Source organism: Scyliorhinus canicula, chromosome 4 (genome assembly GCF_902713615.1).
Source record: "Scyliorhinus canicula chromosome 4, sScyCan1.1, whole genome shotgun sequence".
Taxonomy (NCBI): Eukaryota; Metazoa; Chordata; class Chondrichthyes; order Carcharhiniformes; family Scyliorhinidae; genus Scyliorhinus; species Scyliorhinus canicula.
The window spans coordinates 84,381,574-84,406,132 of record NC_052149.1 but is presented as its reverse complement, the minus strand read 5'-3'; the positions used below and the strand labels follow the sequence as shown (position 1 = coordinate 84,406,132).

The following is a 24,559-nucleotide window of genomic DNA, read 5'->3' as shown; positions in this document are numbered from 1 at the left end:
CCTCATGTCTGCTTGAGTTTGCTTTCTTCCCACAGACCAAAGATGTGCAGGTTAGGTGGATTGGCCATGTTAAATTGCCCCAAGTGTCCAAAAGGTTAGGTTGGGATTACTAGATTATGGGGATAGGGTGAGGGCTCTTTCAGAGGGTCGTGCAGACTTGATGGGCTGAATGGCCTCCTGCACTGTCGGGATTCTATGTTCATTCAAGAAACTCTGTGTTACTGGTCATGGGCTCTGTGGATTCTTACAGGGCTGATGAGCCCGATCCTAGAGTCACATCTTCAACTGCATAGTTGGCAGGTGTTTCCGGGAATTGGGATCAGTCCTTGGACTCTAGATTTCTGATATTCTTTTCCGGCCTCCTTTTGCCGTTGGGTGTCCTCGAAGAATTCTGTTGTAGGTTACTTCAAGTAGGTCTCTTCTGAGCAAGCGTCTCCTAGGATTTGACATCCACTTTGCATTTCTTGAGGTAAACCTTCAGGGTGTCTTTGAAGCACTTCTTTTGTTGTCCTCTTGTTCGAAAGTCTTCCTTGAGCTGGGCAAAGAACACTTACTTTGACAGTTGGGCTCTGACATCCTAAACACATGGCCACACGTGGCCCACCCTGTTTCGGTGATTATGACATCTATGCTGGTGGTCTTGCCTCTTTCAAGGACGCTGATGTTAGTACGCCTGTTCTCCCAGCTGATGTGGAAAATCCCATCTCAGACAGCATTGCTGGTACCTCTCCAGGGCCTTGAGGTGGTGTCTGTATGTAGTCCGAGTTTCAGAGCCGTATAAAAGAGTTGGGAGGACGATTGCCTTGTATATGAGGATCTTTGTGTCCATTTGGATGCTGCAAACATCAAATGCTCTCACATGGAAATTATGTTGGACCTCCACAACGGTATCAGCCTTAGAAAAGAGGTGGCTCCCCAGGTATGGGAAATGTTCCATGTTTGGGAGGGTTTCCCTGTTGATCTTGATGGAAGGAGAGACCGGATCTTGCCCTGGGGCAGGCTGGTAAAGGACTTGAGTTGTCTTGCGGTTGAAACTGATTCTTTGGTATGCATCCACGAAGGTGTCAAAGCATGACTTGGAGATTCTCTTCTGAGAGAGTGAAGATGTCATCCACAAACTGAAGTTCCACGAGTGATGTCAGTCTTATTTTCTTCTTGGATTTCAACCGGGTGAGGTTGAAACATTTTCAGTCCATCCTGTCGACTATATGCACTGGGATGCTTGCTCTTGATGAGATGAAGGATGGTGTCAATGAAGATGGGGAAAAAGGTGGAGGCGATGACCCATCTGTGCTCGACTCCAGCCTTGAACTTGAAGGTTTCTGTCTTGAACTTGAAAGTTTCTGTCTTATTTCTGTTGGTGAGGTGGCGGCATGATGGTGCAGTGGTTAGCATTGCTGCCTCACAGCATTGAGGACCGGATTTGATCCCGGCCCTGGATCACTGTCCGTGTGGAGTTCGAACATTCTCTGCGTATTTGCGTGGGTCTCACCCCCACATCCCAAAGATGTGCAGACTTGATGGATGGCCACACTAAATTGCCCCTTAATTGGAAGAAAAAAGAATTGATACTCTAAATTTAAAAAAAACGTTGGTGAGAACTGTTGCTGACATCTTGTTGTAGAGGAATCGGAGGATGTTGATGAATTTCTCTGGACAGTCGGCCTTTGACGTAGTCTTTAATAGCACTTCCCGATTGACTAAGTCAAAAGCCTTGGTCTGATAGATGGAGGCCATGTATAGTAGTTTATGTTGCTCTAGGCATTTCTCTTGAAGTTTCCCAGTGGTGAAAATCATGTCCGCTGATCTATGGTTTGGTCGGAAGCTGCATTGGTTTTCTGGAATGATTTCTTCAAAAACTGGGAGAAGGCAGTTAGCGAGGATTCGGGCGAGAGATCCCTTAGTAGTTCCCACAGTCCACTTTGTCTCCTTTTTTGAAGATGGCGGCGATAACTGCATCCCTGAGGTTGGCAGGAATTTCTTCTCTGTCCTAGATTTTCAGCAACAGTTCATGTAGATGACGGGTGATCTCATCTCAAAAGTTTGAAAATTCCTTTTTTGGATCCATTGCACACCTGTGACTTTTCCATTCTTCATGTGTTTAATCCCGGCTGGGTCACTGTCTGTGTGGAGTCTGCACGTCCTCCCCCTGTGTGCGTGGGTTTCCTCCGGGTGCTCCGGTTTCCTCCCACAGTCCAAAGATGTGTGGGTTAGGTGGATTGGCCATGCTAAATTGCCCGTAGTGTCCTAATAAAAGTAAGGTTAAGTGGGGGGTTGTTGGGTTACGGGTATAGGGTGGATAGGTGGGTTTGAGTAGGGTGATCATGGCTCGGCACAACATTGAGGGCCGAAGGGCCTGTTCTGTGCTGTACTGTTCTATGTTCTAATGGCAACTTTGACTTTGTCCACACTTGGTGGGAGTCCAAGATCATCTTTGATGGGGAATCGAGAGATTTCCTCAAACGTGCCATCATCTATGGTTGTTTCATGGTTTAAGAGTTAATTTTTAACAAATATATTTATTCGAGTCATTTTCAATTAAATACAGTAAAAGAGAAAAACAGCACCAGTAAACATCCTTCACAAACTACAGTCCAGATATCCGAACCCCTCTGTCCCAGCCCATTCTCATCTGCCCTTTTTCTAAGTATAGTAACAAGAGGAATCCACCCCCACTCCCCCAGCTTCTCTTTCCATTTCCGTTTTATTTCCTCTAACGAAAACCTCTCTCTCTCTCTCTCTCCATCAACTCCCCACATATGTCCGAGATCCTACCCTCCCCCATCTCCTCCTCGGACAAAATCTTATCTTGCTGCGCCGGGTGTGGTAATTTCGCGAACGTAGCTAACTCCTTCCTCACAAAGTGTCTGACTTACAGATACCGAAACCCATTCCCCTTGGTAGCTGGAACCCTTCCTCCCGCTCTCCCAACCCCACCATTGAAGAGGTGTCAATAACAGTGCCCTCAAACCCGTCACTCTACACAAGGCTTCCTCCATCTGACCCCACACCGACCTCTTCTCCCACTGCCCACTTCCTGACCTTCTGAACGTTCGCAACCCCCCCCCCCCCCCCCAGTAATGATTCAGCAGCACTACCCCCTCTGTCTCTCTACAAAAACGCCCTCCGAATCCAGGGCTCTTACTTGTCCATGTAATCACCCTACCAAAAAAGATTTGGGCACAAAAATTGTGGGATTTTGGAAGAGAACAGAAACCTTGGCAGCACTGTCATTTTAACCGTCTGGACGCCTCCAGCCAATGACAATGACAAAACATCCCACCTCTTAAAATCATCTTTCACTCCCTTCACCAGATTTGCCAAATTCAGCTTGTGCAGCTGGGCCCAACTATGCGCCACTCAGATCCCCAAGTATCGGAAACTTGCCCTGACCAGCCGAAATGGCAACTTCTCCAAGTCCTTCCCCTGTACCCGCACGTTGACCGGGAATACTTCGCTCTTCCCCATGTTGAGTTCATACCCCGAGAATGAGCCATACTCCACCAATATACCCGATCCTCAATATCCCCATGATCCTAGCCAAGCTTTCCACTTGATTTGTACAGGGAGACCTGATGCCCCCCCACCCCGAGGCTCTAAGTGTCATTGCTAGAGTCTCAATTGTTCGTGAAAAGCAACGGAGACAGTGAACACCCTTGTCTCGTACCCCAGGACTGACTAAAATATCCCAAACTAACATTGTTCATACGGACACTCGCTACGGGGGCCCTATGCAGCATCCTAACCCAATCTACTAACCCCTGACCAAGCCAAACTGTCCCAACACCTCAAACAAATACACCCTCTCACCCGGTCAGACACTTTCTCCACATCCATTGACACTATAACCTCCATTTCCTGGTCCCCTGGGGGCATCATGATTACATTCAACAGCCTTCTAATGTTCGCCGGCAGCTGCCGCCCTTTCACGAACCCCGTTTGGTCCTCGCCTATCATCCCCGGCATACAATCCTCTATGCGCGTTGCCAGCACCTTTGCCAACAGCTTTGTATCCATATTTTGCAGCAATATCGGGCGGTATTATGCACATCCCTCTGGGTCCTTATCCTTTTTTTAAAATGAGCAAAATTTAAGCGTGAGATAATGTGGGTGGGAGCTCCCCCTTACCGACCAACCCATTATACATCTCCACTAGTAGGTGGTCCCAATTCTGTGCCAAACTTTTTTTATAAAACTGCCGGAAACCCGTCCGGACCCGGGGCCTTCCCAGACTGCATCGAACCCACGCATCCCATTACTTCCAGCCATCCAATCAGGGCACCCAATCTCATCACCTTCCCCCTTCTCCACCACCAGTAAATCCAGCCCATCAGAAAACCACCTCATGCCGTGATCCTCTCCCCCGACACGACCTGATGCAGCTGTCCCACCGCCTTCCCGCAGACATAAGATCAGACTCCATCTGGAGCTTCTTCCTTTCCTTTACCAATGCCTCCTCGGGCCGCTGAGTACCTCCGACCCACCTCCAGATTGGCCTCCACTGATCTTTGCCTTTCCACTGCTCCCTCTTCTCCCTAGGTGCCTGAATTGAGATAAACTCACCTCTGATGACTGCCTTCAATGCTTCCCAAACTACGGAGGCGAAAATCTCGTCCGTGCTATTAAGCGCCACACAATTTTGTGTAGCCACACAATTTTGTGTAGCCACCCCTGTCTTTTCAGAGATCTCTTTACCGGCTAATGCCACACATAGAACAAAGAAAAGTACAGCACAGGAACAGGCTCTTCAGCCCTCCAAGCCCATGCTGACCATGCTGCCCATCTAAACTAAAATCTTCTACACTTCCTGGGTCCGTATCCCTCTATTCCCATCCTATTCATGTATTTGTCAAGATGCCCCTTAAACGTCACTATTGGCCCTGTTTCCACCACCTTCTCCAGCAGTGGGTTCCAGGCATCCACTACCCTCTGTGTAAAAACTGGTCTTGTACATCTCCTCTAAACCTTGCCCTTCGCACCTTAAACCTATGCCCCCTAGTAATTGACCCCTCTACCCTGGGGAAAAGCCTCTGACTATCCACTCTGTCTATGCCCCTCATAATTTTGTAGACCTCTATCAGGTCGCCCCTCAAGCTCCGTCGTTCCAGTGAGAACAAACCGAGTTTATTCAACCAGCATCTAGCCTCCACTGCGGCTCCTGGGATCCCCCTCTTTCCACGCTCAGGTCCACCCAAGTTCCATTGTTCTCAAAAGTCCCTCAGTCCATGATCTCTCTGAAACTTACTCGCCTCCTCCGGCATATCAATGTAGTGCTCCTGAGGGCAGTAATGATAACGCCCTCCATACCAGGCAACATCTTGGTAAATCTCTTCTGCACCCTCTCTAAAGCCTCCACATCCTTCTGGTAGTGTGGCAACCAGAATTGAACACTATACTCCAAGTGCGCCTAACTAAGGTTCTATACAGCTGCAACATGACTTGCCAATGTTTATACTCAATGCCCAGGCCAATGAAGGCAAGCATGCTGTGTGCCTTCCTGACTACCTTCTCCACCTGTGTTGCCCCTTTCAGTGACCTGTGGACCTATACATCTAGATCTCTCTGACTGTCAATACTTTTGAGGGTTCTACCATTCACTGTATATTCCCTACCTGTATTAGACCTTCCAAAATGGATTTGTCTGGATTAAACTCCATCTGCCATCTCTCCCCCCAAGTCTCCAAATGATCTAAATCTTGCTGTATCCTCTGACAATCCTCATCGCTATCCGCAATTCCATCAACCTTTGTGTCGTCCGCAAACTTACTAATCAGACCAGTTACATTTTCTTCCAAATCACTTGTATATACTACAAACAGCAACGGTCCCAGCACTAAAAGCACCCTTCCATTGCTACTCTCTGCCTTCTATGACCTAGCCAGTTCTGTATCCATCTTGCCAGCTGTCAAAAACTCCATGAGTTGCTCTGTTGACCATTGTGCGAGCAACAATGCCACAGATCACTCCGGCATCTTTTCCTCTGTCGCACCTCGAGAGTCCTCCTGGTCTGACTGTTACCGTTTGTTTGTTGCGCTCTTTGTTTGGTAGGCCATAGACATTCCATATTGAAGGGGAATCACTAGTTCTCAGTGTTCCTATGTTTTCCACCTGTATAACACCCCACCTGTATAAACCCCGCCCCCCCCCCCCCCCCCACCCCCGATCAGCCACCTTGGACCAGTCTCCCCGCATCCGCAAGCCTGCCCCCAGGCAGTCTCCATCCCCGACCTCATTATTGCCCCAGCAAAAGCCCCTTCCCCGTCAGCAGAGCATCCCCCCCCCCCCCCCCCCCAACAACACAATGCAAACCACTCCCTTCAACAAGCATAATGTCTGCTCACCCCCCACTGCGCTTCCGTGAGCTGGCCCGCCCAGCTAGCTTGGTGGCCCCCCCGCCCATGGCGCCAAACATTTTTCTACCTATTAGAACATAGAACGATACAGCGCAGTACAGGCCCTTCGGCCCTCGATGTTGCACCAACATGGAAAAAAAACTAAAGGCCATCTAACCTACACTATGCCCTTATCATCCATATGCTTATCCAATAAATTTTTAAATGCCCTCAATGTTGGCGAGTTCACTACTGTTGCAGGTAGGGCATTCCACGGCCTCACCACTCTTTGCGTAAAAAACCCACCTCTGACCTCTGTCCTATATCTATTACCCCTCAATTTAAGGCTATGTCCCCTCGTGCTAGCCACCTCCATCCACGGGAGAAGGCTCTCGCTGTCCACCCTATCTAACCCTCTGATCATTTTGTATGCCTCTATTAAGTCACCTCTTAACCTTCTTCTCTCTAACGAAAACAACCTCAAGTCCATCAGCCTTTCCTCATAAGATTTTCCCTCCATACCAGGCAACATCCTGGTAAATCTCCTCTGCACCCGTTCCAAAGCTTCCACGTCCTTCCTATAATGAGGCGACCAGAACTGTACGCAATACTCCAAATGCGGCCGTACTAGAGTTTTGTACAACTGCAACATGACCTCATGGCTCCGGAACTCAATCCCTCTACCAATAAAGGCCAACACACCATAGGCCTTCTTCACAACCCTATCAACCTGGGTGGCAACTTTCAGGGATCTATGTACATGGACACCGAGATCCCTCTGCTCATCCACACTACCAAGAATTTTACCATTAGCCAAATATTCCGCATTCCTGTTATTCTTTCCAAAGTGAATCACCTCACACTTCTCCACATTAAACTCCATTTGCCACCTCTCAGCCCAGGTCTGCAGCTTATCTATGTCCCTCTGTAACCTGCAACATCCTTCCGCACTGTCTACAACTCCACCGACTTTAGTGTCGTCTGCAAATTTACTCACCCATCCTTCTGCGCCCTCCTCTAGGTCATTTATAAAAATGACAAACAGCAACGGCCCCAGAACAGATCCTTGTGGTACGCCACTCGTAACTGAACTCCATTCTGAACATTTCCCATCAACTACCACTCTCTGTCTTCTTTCAACTAGCCAATTTCTGATCCACATCTCTAAATCACCCTCAATCCCCAACCTCCGTATTTTCTGCAATAGCCGACCGTGGGGAACCTTATCAAACGCTTTACTGAAATCCATATACACCACATCAACTGCTCTACCCTCGTCTACCTGTTCAGTCACCTTCTCAAAGAACTCGATAAGGTTTGTGAGGCATGACCTACCCTTCACAAAACCATGCTGACTATCCCTAATCATATTATTCCTATCTAGATGATTATAAATCGTATCTTTTATAATCCTCTCCAAGACCTTACCCACCACAGACGTTAGGCTCACCGGCTTATAGTTACCGGGGTTATCTCTACTCCCCTTCTTGAACAAAGGGACCACATTTGCTATCCTCCAGTCCTCTGGCACTATTCCTGTAGCCAATGATGACCTAAAAATCAAAGCCAAAGGCTCAGCAATCTCTTCCCTGGCTTCCCAGAGAATCCTAGGATAAATCCCATCCGGCCCCGGGGACTTATCTATTTTCACCTTGTCCAGAATTGCCAACACTTCTTCCCTACGCACACATTGTGTCCCCCCTGCTTGGACACACATATGCAAACGAAAGTAATCCCAACCCAATTGCCCGAAAGAAACACAAAGAAAATCAACAAGAAGATTAGCATTGTGGTTAGCACAATTGCTTCACAGCTCCAGAGTCGCAGGTTCGATTCCCGGCTTGGGTCACTGTCTGTGCGGAGTCTGCACGTTCTCCCCGTGTCTGCGTGGGTTTCCGGTTTCCTCCCACAGTCCAAAGATGTGCAGGTTAGGTGGACTGGCCATGCTAAATTGCCCTTAGTGTCCAAAATTGCCCTTAGTGTTGGGTGGGGTTACTGGGTTATGGGGATAGGGTGGAGGTGTGGATCTGGGTAGAGTGCTCTTTCCAAGAGCCGGTGCAGACTCGATGGGCCGAATGGCTCCTTCTGCACTGTAAATTCTATAAGATCCAACATCTAAGATTCACACCTCCATCCTCCATCAGTGTAAATGCAAACTTTAACTCACACAGCTCAGCCGCAGGCCACAAATCAATGCAGAAGGCATGACAAATAACGTTCAAAAACATTTTTAAAAACTTTTAAAAACATAAACGCTGCAGCAAAGTTCAGTCCGCTACCAGCCCGTACCTTCTAGCAAAGTCCGTCGCTTCCTCGGGCAACTCGAAGTAGAAATGTTGCTCCTCATGAGTGACCGAAAGACGGGCCGGATACAGCAGCCCAAACTTTACCTTCTTGAAAAGGATCGACTTTATTTGATTGAACCCTGCTCTTCTCCAGGCCACGTCCACGCTCAGATCCTGGTATATACAGATGCTGTTTTCCCATTTACAGCTCCGTGTCTGCCTGGCCCACCATAAGATACACTCCTTGTCCAGGTACCTGTGGAATCTCACCACCATTGCCCTCGGTGGAAGGGTCCCCCTACTGCGGCTTCCTCGCTAGCGCTCTGTGCGCCCTGTCCACCTCCAAGGGTCGGGTGAACGTACCCTCCCCCAGTAACGTCTCGAACATGCCCGCTATGTATGCCCCTGCATCCGTTCCTTCGGATCCCTTCGGGAGACCCACGATTCTCAGATTCTGCCGGTGGGGCCTGTTCTCCAGATCCTCCACCTTCTCCTGGAGCGTTTTCTGCTGGTCTCTCAGCCTCTCCACCTCCAACTCCACTGCAGCCTGGTGTTCCTCCTGCTCAGTCAGTGCCTTCTCCACCTTCTGGATCGCCCGATCTTGAGCATCCAGTCTGAGTTCCAGCCACGCAATCGACTCCTTAATCGGGTCTAAGCAGTCCTGTTTCTGCTTGGCGAAGCCCTCCTGTATGAACTGCATCAGGCACTCGTCGAGCCAGGTCTCCGGTCGTCCGTCATGCTTTCTCCCGTTGCAGCCTCAGCCTAAACCTTCTCCGTTCATCTATTTCTTCCTTTGCGAGCACTCCTGGTCCGCCTCTCCATGCACTGATGTAGGATTCCTCTTCACAATTGCATCCACCATCAATTTTCCCCATCAGATCCTACATAAAATTGGGGAAAAAGGGCCAAAGATCCGAACCGAGTGGGAGCCACCAAATGTGCAGCCTACTCCTTCATGGCCCCCACTGGAGCCTCCTCATGACTGTAGTCACCTGTGTTGAACTTTGACATTTGTTTTGATATGAAAGTTAAGAAAACCAAATCCAGTTTAGGTCATTAATGGCTTAACACTGCACTTGAATAATATAATTATTTTCCAGTGTTGCAAATACACCATGCTGGCAGCATCAGGCAAGCAATCCAATTGTTAACGTCTTTATTTTTATTTGCCTAGACTATCAAATTCAAAGGACAAGCAGAAAGCCAGCTTAGCAGAGTGCAAGAGTGCTCCCGTTGAAGAAACAGCTTCTTTAGGAGCAACATCTTCATCATTATATTCTGAAAAGATCAAGTGTAAATCAAAGCGAAAGAAGAAACACAAGAAACGTTCACATGAAGGAATTGGGGGAGAAAAGCACCAAAGTTCAACAACTATGAAACAGGCATATGAATCGAGACACATTCCAAGTGAATTACCATGGTGTGAAAAATGTAGGTCTTCTGAATTTTGCAAACATGTACTTAAATGCAAAGCAATGCCATCAACAGCAGAAGCAGATCTTCAGATGTTGAAGGCAAAAGCAAGTGAATCTTCATTTCGATGCATGCAAGCTGATTTTAAAGACCATTTTAGCAAAAGATATGTGCAAAATGCTGGTGGAGAATATTTTGTGAAGAACAAAAATGAGTACTCTTCAATAAAATTTGCACATGGAACAAGTGTACTCGCTGTTCCGTACGTTGAAAAGGAAATTGAAAATAAAGAACAAATAACATCTTCATTACAGCTTCATAAGGAATCTAAATATTCAGATATAATGCAAAACTGTAAGGATTCAGGTAAAGATCCAAGAAACCTTGCAGAATTAGATGGCTCCAAGGAAAAATCAATCAACTTTTTGGAATTACTCGAGAAACCCCATACTTCTGGAAAACCATTTGATGTGTGGAACGTAACCAACGCACCTCTGAAAGCTGTCAAAAATGCAGCAAATACTTGTGATGGATCGAAAATTCTAGAATCTGTCATTTGGGAGAAATGCAATAAAATATCTAATTGCTTGAGAGGACTCAGGAAGAAATCAAAACAATTGAAGCAGTTCGGAAATGAATTCAACATAGAAAGAGCACCTTCTCAATTGTCCAAAAACTCAGGAAAATCCAGTGATTATCCTGAGTCCTCGGGGATTGAAAAACAGACAGACACAGTTTCTCAGGAACCAACAACTTCGCTGTCATTGGGTAAAAAGTATGGTCCGTCACTAAGGCCCGGTGATGACTCTCAAAGCACCGAATTGGCCCATAAAAGTAAAGGAGTGTCAGGATATCCACACAACTATCACCTTAAAATCATGGATTCAAACTCACCTCTGCAGTCTCAACCCTTTGAAAGAAGTGATGTGTCAACATTATCATCAAGAAGCTCTGAAAGCACAGAGGAATTTGAAACACCAAAGCAAGCTAAAAAGTTTCATAGTTTTAAAATTCTTAAAAAGGTCTCTGCTACTGATGCCTTATCACAGACTATTTCTAAAAAGTTGCTAAGTTCAAGTGCAGCTCAGTTGAAGTGTAACTCTTCGGACGATGCTACAAAATCTACTTCGATACAGCAAGATCATGAGTTGTTCAAACATCAGCCGGTAATGGAAATTTATTTCTTTACTTATCTTACAGAATCTAGTGTTTTCATGGGTAAAGTAGATCTGCACTATAATGGATCCAAATTTAGGAGACAATTTGAGCCACAGCATTCATATTGGCAAATAGCATTAATCCTCAGAGGGGCTACCCTTCTGCAAATTAAGTGAAAATGCCTAACAAAAGGCAGCTTTTGGCCTTATGTTCTTTTGCAGCCGTTTCTTTGGTTAAATGCTTTCATTAAAAACAAGAACCCCTTACTATAAGTAACTGAAAGGTCACTATGATTTTAACATAAAGATCTTTATCCTAGTTTATAATCTGTTGCTTCACCATATTGATGCCCAAAGTGACAATTTTTATACTATAGAAAATTCTCTGTTACTGTGCACACCTAATCGCAAGTGGGCTGGTTTAGCACAGTGGGCTAAATAGCTGGCTTGTAAAGCAGACCAAGGCAGGCCAGCAGCGCGGGTTCAATTCCTGTACCAGCCTCCCCGAACAGGCGCCGGAATGTGGTGACTAGGGGCTTTTCACAGTAACTTCATTTGAAGCCTACTTGTGACAATAAGCGATTTTCATTTTCAAATTGTATGAGAAAGTACATAAGAACATAAGAACTAGGAGCAGGAGTAGGCCATCTGGCCCCTCGAGCCTGCTCCGCCATTCAATGAGATCATGGCTGATCTTTTGTGGACTCAGCTCCACTTTCCGGCCCGAACACCATAACCCTTAATCCCTTTATTCTTCAAAAAACTATCTATCTTTACCTTAAAAACATGTAATGAAGGAGCCTCAACTGCTTCACTGGGCAAGGAATTCCATAGATTCACAACCCTTTGGGTGAAGAAGTTCCTCCTAAACTCAGTTCTAAATCTACTTCCCCTTATTTTGAGGCTATGCCCCCTAGTTCTGCTGTCACCCGCCAGTGGAAACAACCTGCCCGCATCTATCCTATCTATTCCCTTCATAATTTTAAATGTTTCTATAAGATCCCCCCTCATCCTTCTAAATTCCAACGAGTACAGTCCCAGTCTACTCAACCTCTCCTCATAATCCAACCCCTTCAGCTCTGGGATTAACATAGTGAATCTCCTCTGCACACCCTCCAGCGCCAGTACGTCCTTTCTCAAGTAAGGAGACCAAAACTGAACACAATACTCCAGGTGTGGCCGCACTAACACCTTATACAATTGCAACATAACCTCCCTAGTCTTGAACTCCATCCCTCTAGCAATGAAGGACAAAATTCCATTTGCCTTCTTAATCACCTGTTGCACTTGTAAACCAACCTTCTGTGACTCATGCACTAGCACACCCAAGTCTCTCTGAACAGCGGCATGCTTTAATATTTTATCGTTTAAATAATAATCCCGTTTGCTGTTATTCCTACCAAAATGGATAACCTCACATTTGTCAACATTGTATTCCATCTGCCAGACCCGAGCCCATTCACTTAACCTATCCAAATCCCTCTGCAGACTTCCAGTATCCTCTGCACTTTTCGCTTTACCACTCATCTTAGTGTCATCTGCAAACTTGGACACATTGCCCTTGGTCCCCAACTCCAAATCATCAATGTAAATTGTGAACAATTGTGGGCCCAACACGGATCCCTGAGGGACACCACTAGCTACTGATTGCCAACCAGAGAAACACCCATTTATCCCAACTCTTTGCTTTCTATTAATTAACCAATCCTCTATCCATGCTACTACTTTACCCTTAATGCCATGCATCTTTATCTTATGCAGCAACCTTTTGTGTGGCACCTTGTCAAAGGCTTTCTGGAAATCCAGATATACCACATCCATCGGCTCCCCGTTATCTACTGCACTGGTAATGTCCTCAAAAAATTCCACTAAATTAGTTAGGCATGACCTGCCTTTAACGAACCCATGCTGCGTCTGCCCAATGGGACAATTTCTATCCAGATGCCTCGCAATTTCTTCCTTGATGATAGATTCCAGCATCTTCCCTATTACCGAAGTTAAACTCACTGGCCTATAATTTCCTGCTTTCTGCCTACCTCCTTTTTTAAACAGTGGCGTCACGTTTGCTAATTTCCAATCCACCGGGACCACCCCAGAGTCTAGTGAATTTCGGTAAATTATCACTAGTGCATCTGCAATTTCCCTAGCCATCTCTTTTAGCACTCTGGGATGCATTCCATCAGGGCCAGGAGACTTGTCTACCTTTAGCCCCATTAGCTTGCCCATCACTCCCTCCTTAGTGATAACAATCCTCTCCAGGTCCTCACCTGTCATAGCCTCATTTCTATCAGTCGCTGGCATGTTATTTGTGTCTTCCACTGTGAAGACCGACCCAAAAAACCTGTTCAGTTCCTCAGCCATTTCTTCATTTCCCATTATTAAAACTCCCTTCTCATCCTCTAAAGGACCAATATTTACCTTAGCCACTCTTTTTTGTCTTATATATTTGTAAAAACTTTTACTGTCTGTTTTTATATTCTGAGCAACTTTACTCTCATACTCTATCTTACTCTTCTTTATAGTTTTTTTAGTAGCTTTCTGTTGCCCCCTAAAGATTTCCCAGTCCTCTAATCTCCCAGCAATCTTTGCCACTTTATATGCTTTTTCCTTCAATTTGATACTCTCCCTTATTTCCTTAGATATCCACGGTCGATTTTCCCTCTTTCTTGCGTCCTTCCTTTTTGTTGGTATAAACCTTTGCTGAGCACTGTGAAAAATCGCTTGGAAGGTTCTCCACTGTTCCTCAACTGTTCCACCATAAAGTCTTAGCTCCCAGTCTACCTTAGCTAGTTCTTCTCTCATCCCCTTGTAATCTCCTTTGTTTAAACACAAAACACTAGTATTTGATTTTACTTTCTCACCCTCCATCTGTATTTTAAATTCCACCATATTGTGATCGCTCCTTCCGAGAGGATCCCTAACTATGAGATCATGAATCAATCCTGTCTCATTACACAGGACAAGATCTAGGACCGCTTGTTCTCTCGTAGGTTCCATTACATACTGTTCTAGGAAACTATCGCGGATACATTCTATAAACTCCTCCTCACGGTTGCCTTGACCGACCTGGTTAAACCAATCGACATGTAGATTAAAATCCCCCATGATAACTGCTGTACCATTTCTACATGCATCAGTTATTTCTTTGTTTATTGCCTGCCCCACCATCTCGTTACTATTTGGTGGCCGATAGACTACCAGTATGTTTTCATTGATCAGAATAATCATGTTAAAATGTGATATTTGCCTGAAGTTGAGATATAGTGCTTTTGTATTTAGTTACCAGAGAGAGTTAAATGATTAAGATAACTGAGAGTGACAACTTGGCTACAGGAATATTTATAAAGCTTTATACCACTTTTGCAAATGATTAATATTGTGCCTGTTAATACTCTTTTATGTTGTATTTTAATCCTTCAAGGATTCTCAAAGAGTTTGTGCATCTACCACTTTACCAGATCATGTGGATATGGATACTGATCAAAAGGTGGGTGTTTTGTTGATCTAATGTACGTTATGGCTGCGCTGCAGGTTTTATAGAACTTTGGGAAAACCAATGGATCAATAAACACAACCTTCTTAATGGAAAGTATTGTTGAAACCTGGATTATTTGTATGCCAGTGGATTGCAATGTCTTGAGTGATCAGATCATAAATTTTAAGTACATTACAGAGAAATTTATTTAAGTAAGTGCCTAATGTCGTTCGCAGGTAAGTGAGTTCAGAATATGCAGCCTCTGTCTGCACTTGTAGCTACTGATATGACTGGTCCATTTAAGATTTTGGTCAATAGCAACATCCCTAAAATGTTGACATTTGCAGACTTGGTAGTGGTGGAGCCATTGTAGGTCAGGGAAAAATGTCAGGCTTTCCGTTACCTAGCCATTGTAATGCGTGAATATTATCTGCCACTTGTCTGTCAAATTCTGGATGTTCTTCGGGACCTGATCTAGGCTGACGAGGCTGCTTCATTTTGAGAGGAAATGAGAAAGGAGCTAAAGGTGTTATCTGCAAACAACAATTCTCACTTTATAGTGGAGGGAAGGTAATTGATAATATTTGAGCACAGTCCTTTTTTAAAAAAAATTATTTTTTTCCAAACTTATTCAAACAGTTACAAAACATAAACAATCTGGGGAACATGCTTCCCATCATACAGTTTTACAGATTTTTCCCCGTTTTCACCCCCTCCTCCCCCGGCAATAAATGGCTCCTCAAATATGTTCACGAATAGCCTCCCCACCTTATCTCAAAGACCTCCGCTGAACCCCTCAGTTCATATGTTTTAAAATGTATTTATTCAAAAGTTTTTCAAAAAGTTTTACAGAACACTCCAAAAAGGAAAATAATACAAAGAGAAAAGGGCAACATGCCAACCAAACAGAACAACTTAACCCTCTAAACGATAAACAGTTAAAAAAAATTAACACCCAACTCAAAACAAATAGGGCCAGCGCCCCTTTCAAAAAAAAGGAAAAGAAATCAGCCCCCCCCGCCCCTTGGGTTGCTGCTGCTGGTGACCTCCACCTAACGTTTCGCGAGAAATTCAAGGAACGGTTGCCACCGCCCGGAGAACCCCTGCAAGAACCCTTGCAAGGCAAACTTTATCTTCTCCAACCTAAGGAACCCCGCCATGTCATTGATCCAAGCCTCCACACTTGGGGGCTTCGCGTCCTTCCACAATAGCAAGAGCCTTCTCCGGGCCACCAAGGAGGCAAAGGCCAGAACTCGAGCCTCTTTCGACTCCTGCACGGATCCTCCGATACCCCAAATAACGCTATCCCCCAACTCGGTTTTACCCGAGTGTCATGACCTTTGCAAAGCCCTTCCAGAACTCCGCAAGCACCGGGCACGCCCAGAACATATGGGCATGGTTTGCTGGGCCCCCCGGACACCTCGCACATCTGTCCTCCACCCCAAAAAACGTACTCATCATAGCCCCTGTCATATGCGTCCTGTGTAACACTTTAAACTGGATCAGGCTGAGCCTGGCGCAAGATGATCAGCCCACAGCTCCTCGCCCAGCTACTCCTCCCGTTTGCCCTTCAACTCCTCCACCGAGGCTTCCTCCGCCTCCTGCAGCTCCTGGTATATCACTGAGATCTTACCCTCTCCGACCCACACACCCAAAATCACCCTATCCTGTATCCTTCGGGCAGGCAGCAATGGAAATTCTCCTACATGCTTCCTGACAAACGCCGAACCTGCATGTACCTGAAGGCATTTCCCGGGGGTAACCCAAATTTCTCCTCCAGTGCCTTTAAGCTGGCAAAAGCCCCGTCAATGAATAGATCCCCCAGCCTTCTAATTCCCGCCCGGTGCCAGCTTCGGAACCCGCCATCTATCCTGCCCGGGGCAAACCTATGGTTGTTCCGTATCGGAGACCAGACTGAGGCCCCCGTCTCTCCCCTGTGTCGCTTCCATTGCTCCCAAATTTTCAGCGTCGTCGTCACCACCAGGCTCGTGGTATACCGCGTCGGCGGAAGCGGCAACAGTGCCGTCATCAGTGCCCCCAGGCTAGTACCTACACAAGACGTCGCCTCTAGTCTTTTCCATGCCACCCCTCTCCCTCCATCATCCACTTCCGAATCATTGACACGTTTGCTGCCCAGTAGTAGCTACACAGATTCTGCAGCGCCAACCCACCCCATCCTGACTGCGCTCCAAGAACAGTCTTTTAACCCTCGGGGTCTTATTGGCCCACACAAATCCAATGATACTCTTGTTCACACGTTTGAAAACGTCCTTGGGGATGAGGATGGGCAGGCACTGAAACACGAACAAAAACCTAGGGAGAACCGTCATCTTGACAGACTGCAGCCTACCCGCTAGGGAGAGCGGTAGCATGTCCCACCTCTTAAAGTCCTCCTCCATCTGGTCCACCAGCCGCGCCAGATTGAGCCTATGCAAGACCTCCCAACTCTTGGCCACCTGAACACCCAAATACCGAAAACTCCTCTCCACCATCTTGAGCCGCAGCTCCTCCAACCTCTTTTCCTGGCCCCGCGCATGCACCACAAAGAGCTCGCTCTTCCCAACATTAAGCTTATACCCCAAGAAGTCTCCAAACTCCATGAGGGTCTGCATAACCTCCCCCATCCCCTCCACTGGGTCTGCAATATATAAAAGCAAATCATCCGCATATAGTGAGACGGGGTGCTCCCCCCCCTCTGGGGGCTCTGATTTGTACAAGTTCTCATAAAAGTTCCTAAAGACCTCATTTATTCTGACTGGACTCCGCACCGTATTCCCTCCCTTGTCCCTGATTCCCCCAATTTCCCTAGCCACCTCCTCCTTCCGCAGCTGATGCGCCAGCATCCGACTCGCCTTCTCCCCATATTCATACGCTGCTCCTTGTACCTTCCTCCACTGGGCCACAGCTTTCCCCGTCGTCAACAAGTCAAACTCCGTTTGGAGGCTCCGGCGCTCCTTCAACAGCCCCTCCTTGGGGGATTCCGCATATCTCCTATCCATCCTAAATATCTCTCCTACCAATCTATCCCTCTCCCACCCCTCTCCCTCTTCTCTCTGTGAGCCCTGATGGAGATCAGCTCCCCTCTGACCTCCGCATTCAGCGCCTCCCAGGCCACACTCACCGAGACCTCCCCGTTGTCACTGGCCTCCATATATCTCTGTATACACCCCCGGATCCACCTACAGACCTCCTCATCCGCCAATAATCCCACGTCCAAGCGCCACAACGGGTGCTGGCCCCTCTCTTCTCCCAACTCCAGCTCCACCCAATGCGGGGCGTGATCCAAAATCTCGATGGCCGAATACTCCGTCCTCTCTACTCTCGGGATCAGTGCCCTGCTCACCACGAAAAGGTCTATCCGTGAATAGGCCTTGTGCACGTGGGAAAAGAAGGAAAACTCCCTCGCCCTTGGCCGAGCAAACCTCCATGGATGCACTCCCCCCATCTGGTCCATAAACCCCCTCAGGACCTTGGCCGCATCTGGCCTCTTACCCGATCTAGACCGATCCATTGCCGGATCCAGTACCGTATTGAAATCTCCCCCCATAATTAGGTTCCCCACCTCCAAATCCGGAATCTGACTTAGCATCCGCTTCATGAACCCTGCATCGTCCCAATTTGGGGCATATACATTCACCAGCACCACCCGGCCCTGCAGCCTACCACTCACCATCACATACCGGCTCCCTTTATCCGCCACAATGCCCACCGCCTTGAAAGTCACCCGCTCGCTCACCAAAATTGCTACCCCCCCTGTTCTTCGCATCCAACCTGGAGTGAAAGACCTGCCCTACCCATCCCTTCCTCAGCCTGGTCTGATCCGCAACTTTCAGGTACGTCTCCTGTAGCATGGCTACGTCTGCCTTCAGTCCCTTTAAGTGCGCGAATACCCAGGCCCTCTTGACCAGCCCATTTAGGCCTCTCACATTCCATGTGATCAGCCGGCTCGGGGGACTACCCGCAAACCCCTCCCCGCCGACTAGCCATCCCCTCTTTTGGACCAGCCACGTGCACACGTCTCCCGCTCCTTCCAGCACCTCAGGCGGAGGCTCCCTACCCCGACACTCCCTATTATCTCCAGCTCCCCCTCGGTCAATACAGCAGCAACCCAGTACCCCAACCCCTCACTCCCCCGGCCAAGCAATTGCTTGACCCCCCCCACTCGTCCCATTGCACTCCCGTAAGTCAGCTGACTCCTGCTGACCCCGGCCGCTCCCGCCTCTGCCACCGATCCCCGCAGAATTCCCTCTTAAAACCCAAGTCCCCCCCCTCTCCACACCCCCTGCAAACCAATGTCGACTCCAATCCAATACCGCCTCCAATCCAATACCGCCTCCCTGCGTCCGGCCCCGCCCTCTCTCTTTCTGCGGGAAAAGAAAACCCGCGCTCCCAGTCCGGTCTGACCCCGCCCTCTATGGCACAGCTCCATTCTCCTACAACCTCACCCCCATCCCCAGAGGCCCAGGGTTCCTGGCCCCTTCTCCCCCCACCGAATGCGGGGAACAACCCCTCCAAAATCAGCGCCCGCACAGAGAAAAAAAAGGAACACAACTATCACCCTCTCCCACTCCACAACACCCCCCAAAACATGCTACAGACCACTAATTTGAGTCCAGCTTCTCATTTTTGATAAAGGTCCACGCCTCGTCCAGCGTATCAAAATAGTGGTGACGGTCCTAATATGTGACCCACAGTCGCGCGGGCTGCAACGGCCCAAACTTCACCCGCTTTCCGTGGAGAACCGCCTTGGCCCGATTGAATCCTGACCTCTTCTTGGCCAGCTCTGCGCTCCAGCCTGGTAAATGTGAATTTCAGCATTCTCCCACCTGCTGCTCCGCTCCTTCTTCGCCCATCTCTTTTTAAAAAAAATAATTTTTATTGGAATTTTTGGAAAAATATATATCAACAAAACAATAAGAACAATAACAATAATAATAATAAACACCCCACCGACACCCGTAACAACGCATATACCAAACCCCCCCAACCCCAATAAACAACCCCCCCCCCCCCCCCCCCCCCCCCCCCCCCGGTGCTGCTGCTGCTGACCTAGTACCTTATCGTTGAGCCAGAAAGTCGAGGAAAGGCTGCCACCTCCTAAAGGACCCTTGTACCGACCCCCTCAGGGCGAACTTGACCTTTTCCAATTTAATGAATCCCGCCATGTCATTAATCCAGGTCTTCACACTCGGAGGTCTCGCATCTTTCCACTGCAGCAAGATCGTCCGCCGGGCTACTAGGGACGCAAAAGCCAAGACATCGGCCTCTTTCGCCTCAGGCACTCCCGGCTCCACCCCAACCCCAAATATCGCGAGTCCCCAGCCTGGCTTGACCCTGGATCTCACCACCCTCGACACCGTCCTCACCACCCCCTTCCAGAACTCCTCCAGTGCCGGGCATGCCCAGAACATATGGGCATGGTTCGCTGGACTCCCCGAACACCTGACGCACCTGTCTTCGCCCCCAAAGAACCTACTCATCCTAGATCCGGACATGTGCGCCCGGTACAGCACCTTAAACTGGATGAGATTAAGCCTCGCACATGAAGAGGAGGAGTTCACCCTCTCCAGGACATCCGCCCATGTCCCCTCCTCAATCTGCTCCCCCAGCTCCACCTCCCACTTAGCCTTCAGCTCCTCTACCGACGCCTCCCCCACCTCCTGCATTACCTGGTAGATGTCAGACACCTTTCCATCCCCGACCCACACCCCCAATAGCACCCTATCCCTTACACCCCGCGGGGGCAGCAAAGGGAACCCCTCCACCTGTCGCCTAGCAAACTCCTTGACCTGAAGGTACCTAAACATATTCCCCGGGGGGAGCTCAAACTTCTCCTCCAGTTCACCAAGGCTCGCGAACCTCCCGTCGATAAACAGGTCTCCCAGCTTCCTAATGCCCGCCCTGTGCCACCCCAGGAACCCGCCATCAATGTTCCCTGGGACAAACCGGTGATTCCCCCGCAGCGGGGCCTCCACCGAGCCCCCCACTTCCTCCCTGTGTCGCCTCCACTGCCCCCAAATTTTGAGGGTAGCCGCCACCACCGGGCTCGTAGTGTACCTCGTTGGAGGGAGCGGCAGCGGCGCCGTTACCAGTGCCTTCAGGCTCGAGCTTCCACAGGACGCCATCTCCATCCGTTTCCATGCTGCCCCCTCCCCATCCATTACCCACTTACGTATCATCGAGACGTTAGCCGCCCAATAGTACCCAGAGAGGTTGGGCAGCGCCAGCCCCCCTCTATCCCTGCCCCGCTCCAAAAAGACCCTCCTTACCCTCGGAGTCCCGTGCGCCCAAACAAATCCCGGAATGCTGCTGTTCACCCTCCTAAAAAAGGCCCTCGGAACGAAAATGGGGAGGCACTGAAACAAAAACAAAAACCTCGGGAGCACCGTCATTTTAACGGACTGTACTCTACCCGCCAATGACAATAGCAGCATGTCCCACCTTTTAAACTCCTCCTCCATCTGCTCCACCAACCTAGTAAAATTGAGCTTGTGCAGAGTCCCCCAGCTCCTAGCCACCTGAACCCCCAGGTACCTAAAACTCCTCACTGTCCTCTTTAGCGGGAGCCTACCAATCCCCTCCTCCTGATCTCCCGGGTGTACAACAAACAGCTCACTCTTGCCCAGGTTCAATTTATATCCCGAGAAACTCCCAAACTCAGCAAGAATCTCCATCACCTCCGGCATTCCCCCCACCGGGTCTGCTACATACAACAGCAAGCCGTCCGCATACAGCGACACTCGGTGCTCCTCCCCACCTCGCACCAAACCCCTCCACCTCCTCTACTCCCTGAGAGCCATGGCAAGAGGCTCAATTGCCAGCGCAAAAAGCAAGGGGGACAGGGGGCACCCCTGCCTCGTCCCACGGTGGAGCCTGAAGTACTCGGACCTCCTCCCATTTGTCGCTACACTCGCCATCGGGGCCTCGTACAGCAACCTCACCCATTTAATAAACCCCACCCCAAACCCGAACCTCTCAAACACCTCCCACAAGTACCCCCACTCAATCCTGTCAAATACTTCTCCGCATCCAATGCCACCACAATCTCCGCTTCTCCTTCTGCTGCCGGCACCATTATCACATTTAGCAGCCTTCGCACGTTAGTGTTCAGCTGCCTCCCCTTCACAAAACCCGTCTGATCTTCATGTACCACCCCCGGCACCCAGTCCACTATTCGAGTGGCCAAGATCTTGGCCAGCAACTTGGCGTCTACATTCAGCAGTGAAATCGGCCTGTATGACCTGCACTGCAAGGGGTCCTTATCACGCTTCAGGATCAGGGAGATTAGCGCCCGAGACATCGTCGGGGGCAGAACACCCCCCTCCCATGCCTCGTTAAAGGTCCTAACCAAAAGGGGGCCCAGCAGGTCCACATATTTCTTATAAAATTCAACCGGGAACCGATCCGGTCCCGGCGCCTTCCCCGACTGCATGTGGCCAATCCCACTGACCAGCTCCTCCAACTCGATCGGCGCCCTCAGTCCCTCCACCTGCTCCTCCTGCACCCTTGGAAATCGGAGCCTGCCCAAAAAATTCTCCATTCCCCCTCCCACCGCCAGCAGCTCCGACTGGTATAGTTCCCTATAGAAGTCCCTAAAGACCTCATTGACCTCTGCCCCTGCCGCACCACATTCCCATCTCTATCCTTCACTCCACCAATCTCCCTAGCCGCGTCCCACTTATGAAGCTGGTGCGCCAGCATCCTGCTCGCCTTCGCTCCATACTCATAGATCGCTCCCTGCGCCTTCCTCCACTGTGTCTCCGCCTTTCTGGTGGTCAATAAATCAAACTCGGCCTGCAAGCTACGCCGCTCCCCCAGCAATCCCTCCTCCGGGGCCTCCGCGTACCTCCTATCCACACTCAACAGCTCCTCCACCAGTCTCTCCCTCTCCCTCCTCTCCCCCCTCTCCCTATGGGCTCGGATGGAGATCAGCTCCCCCCTAATCACTGCCTTCAGAGCCTCCCACACCATCCCCACTTGGACCTCCCCAGTATCATTGACCTCGAGGTACCTCTCGATACATCCCCGAACCCTCCTACACACCTCCTCATCAGCCAACAACCCCATGTCCAGACACCAAAGCGGGCGCTGGTCCCGCACCTCCCCCATCTCCAGATCCACTCAATGCGGAGCATGGTCCGAAATCGCAATAGCCGAATACTCGGCCTCCTCCACCCTCGGGACCAGTCCCCTGCTCAAAACAAAGAAATCAATGTGGGAATAAACCCTGTGCACATGGGAGAAAAAAGAGTACTCCCGAGCCCTCGGCCTCCCGAACCTCCAGGGATCCACTCCTCCCATCTGGTCCATAAACCCCCTCAACACCTTGGCCGCCGCCGGCCTCCTGTCTGTCCTTGAACTAGAACGATCCAGTAGGGGATCCAGCACTGTATTGAAGTCCCCCCCCCCCCCCCCATGACCAAGCCCCCCACCTCCAGGCCAGGAATGCGGCCCAACATACGCCTCATGAAACCAGCATCATCCCAATTTGGGGCGTACACATTAACCAACACCACCCTCTCCCCCTGCAGCTTACCGCTCACCATCACATATCTGCCGCCGCTATCAGCCACAACCTCAGACGCCTCAAACGCCATCCTCTTCCCCACCAGGATCGCCACCCCCCCCGGTTCTTCGAGTCGAGCCCTGAGTGGAAAACCTGCCCCACCCACCCCTTCCTCAGACGGACCTGGTCCGCCACCTTCAGGTGGGTCTCCTGGAGCATGGCCACGTCCGCCTTCAGCCCCTTCAGATGCGAAAACACCCGGGCCCGCTTAACCGGCCCATTCAACCCCTCACGTTCCACGTAATCAGCCGGATCAGGGGGCACCCCGCCCCCCTCCCCCCTCGACTAGCCATAGCCCATCGACTGCTCGCCCCTGGCCATCACCCATTCAGCCCGTTTCCCAGGGCGATAGAACCTCACCCCGACCCCCCCGACCCGCACCAACTCCTCCCTGGCCAATCCAGCAGCAACCCGGTATCCCCCCCCCCCAGGCTAGGACCCCTCCTAGTCGCGACTCTCCCTCCACTGTACTCCCGTGAGCCAGCTGACTTCTGCTGACCCCGGCAGCTCCCGCTCTAACTCCGACCCCTCCCGATATGAGGTCCCCCCCTCCTCCCCTGCATCAGCTCCTGGGCACCGCTTCAGCGCGGGAAACCCGGTCTAATAACCATGCCCCTCGCCACCAGCTCCACCCCCTCCCGCAGCGCGGGAAACCAGAGAAAAGCCTGCGCTTTCACACTGCCCCACCCCACCAACGCAGCTCCCAAGCCGCAGTCCCAACCCAACCACCAACTCCGTACAAACAAAGTCACAGATCAACCACAAACCCCAGTACCCCCCTTAGAACACAAAACCATAACCCACATCGTCCGAAAGCGAGAGAAAAAACAGAAACAAACAGAATAACCCGCTACAGCATAAACAATGATATATGAATAGAAATTCTCCCACAGCCCCCAATCTCTAGTTCGAGTCCAGCTTTTCAGCCTGCACAAAGGCCCACTCTTCTTCCAGGGACTCAAAGTAGTGATGCCGGTCCTTGTAGGTGACCCACAGGCGTGCAGGCGGCAACATGGCGAACTTCACCTGCTTTCCATGGAGCACCGCCTTCGTCCGGATAAACCCGGCTCTCCGCTTGGCCACCTCCGCACTCCAGTCCTGGTAGATACGCACTACCGAATTCTCCCACTTACTACTCCTCACCTTCTTGGCCCATCGGAGAACACACTCCCGGTCACTGAACCGATGGAACCGCACCAGCACTGCCCGCGGGGGTTCATTCGCCTTAGGCCGCCTGACCAGTACTCTGTGGGCCCCCGACAGCTCCAGGGGCAGATGGAAGGATCCTGCCCCCACCAGCGAGTTCAACATCACGGCCACATAGGCCGGCA

The 24,559-nt window shown here is 49.7% G+C and overlaps 1 protein-coding gene across 6 annotated transcripts in view; it reads left to right on the top strand.

The window, feature by feature from the left end:
* The window catches only part of swt1 (SWT1 RNA endoribonuclease homolog), a 266,421-nt gene that overhangs the window by 55,361 nt on the left and 186,501 nt on the right, over positions 1-24,559 (top strand). For all 6 annotated transcript variants that reach the window (XM_038794629.1, XM_038794631.1, XM_038794630.1 and 3 more), the window contains 2 exons: positions 9,792-11,196; positions 14,609-14,674. In XM_038794629.1, the coding sequence (XP_038650557.1) occupies positions 9,792-11,196; positions 14,609-14,674 (1,471 nt within the window). The remainder of the gene's footprint in view (positions 1-9,791; positions 11,197-14,608; positions 14,675-24,559) is intronic.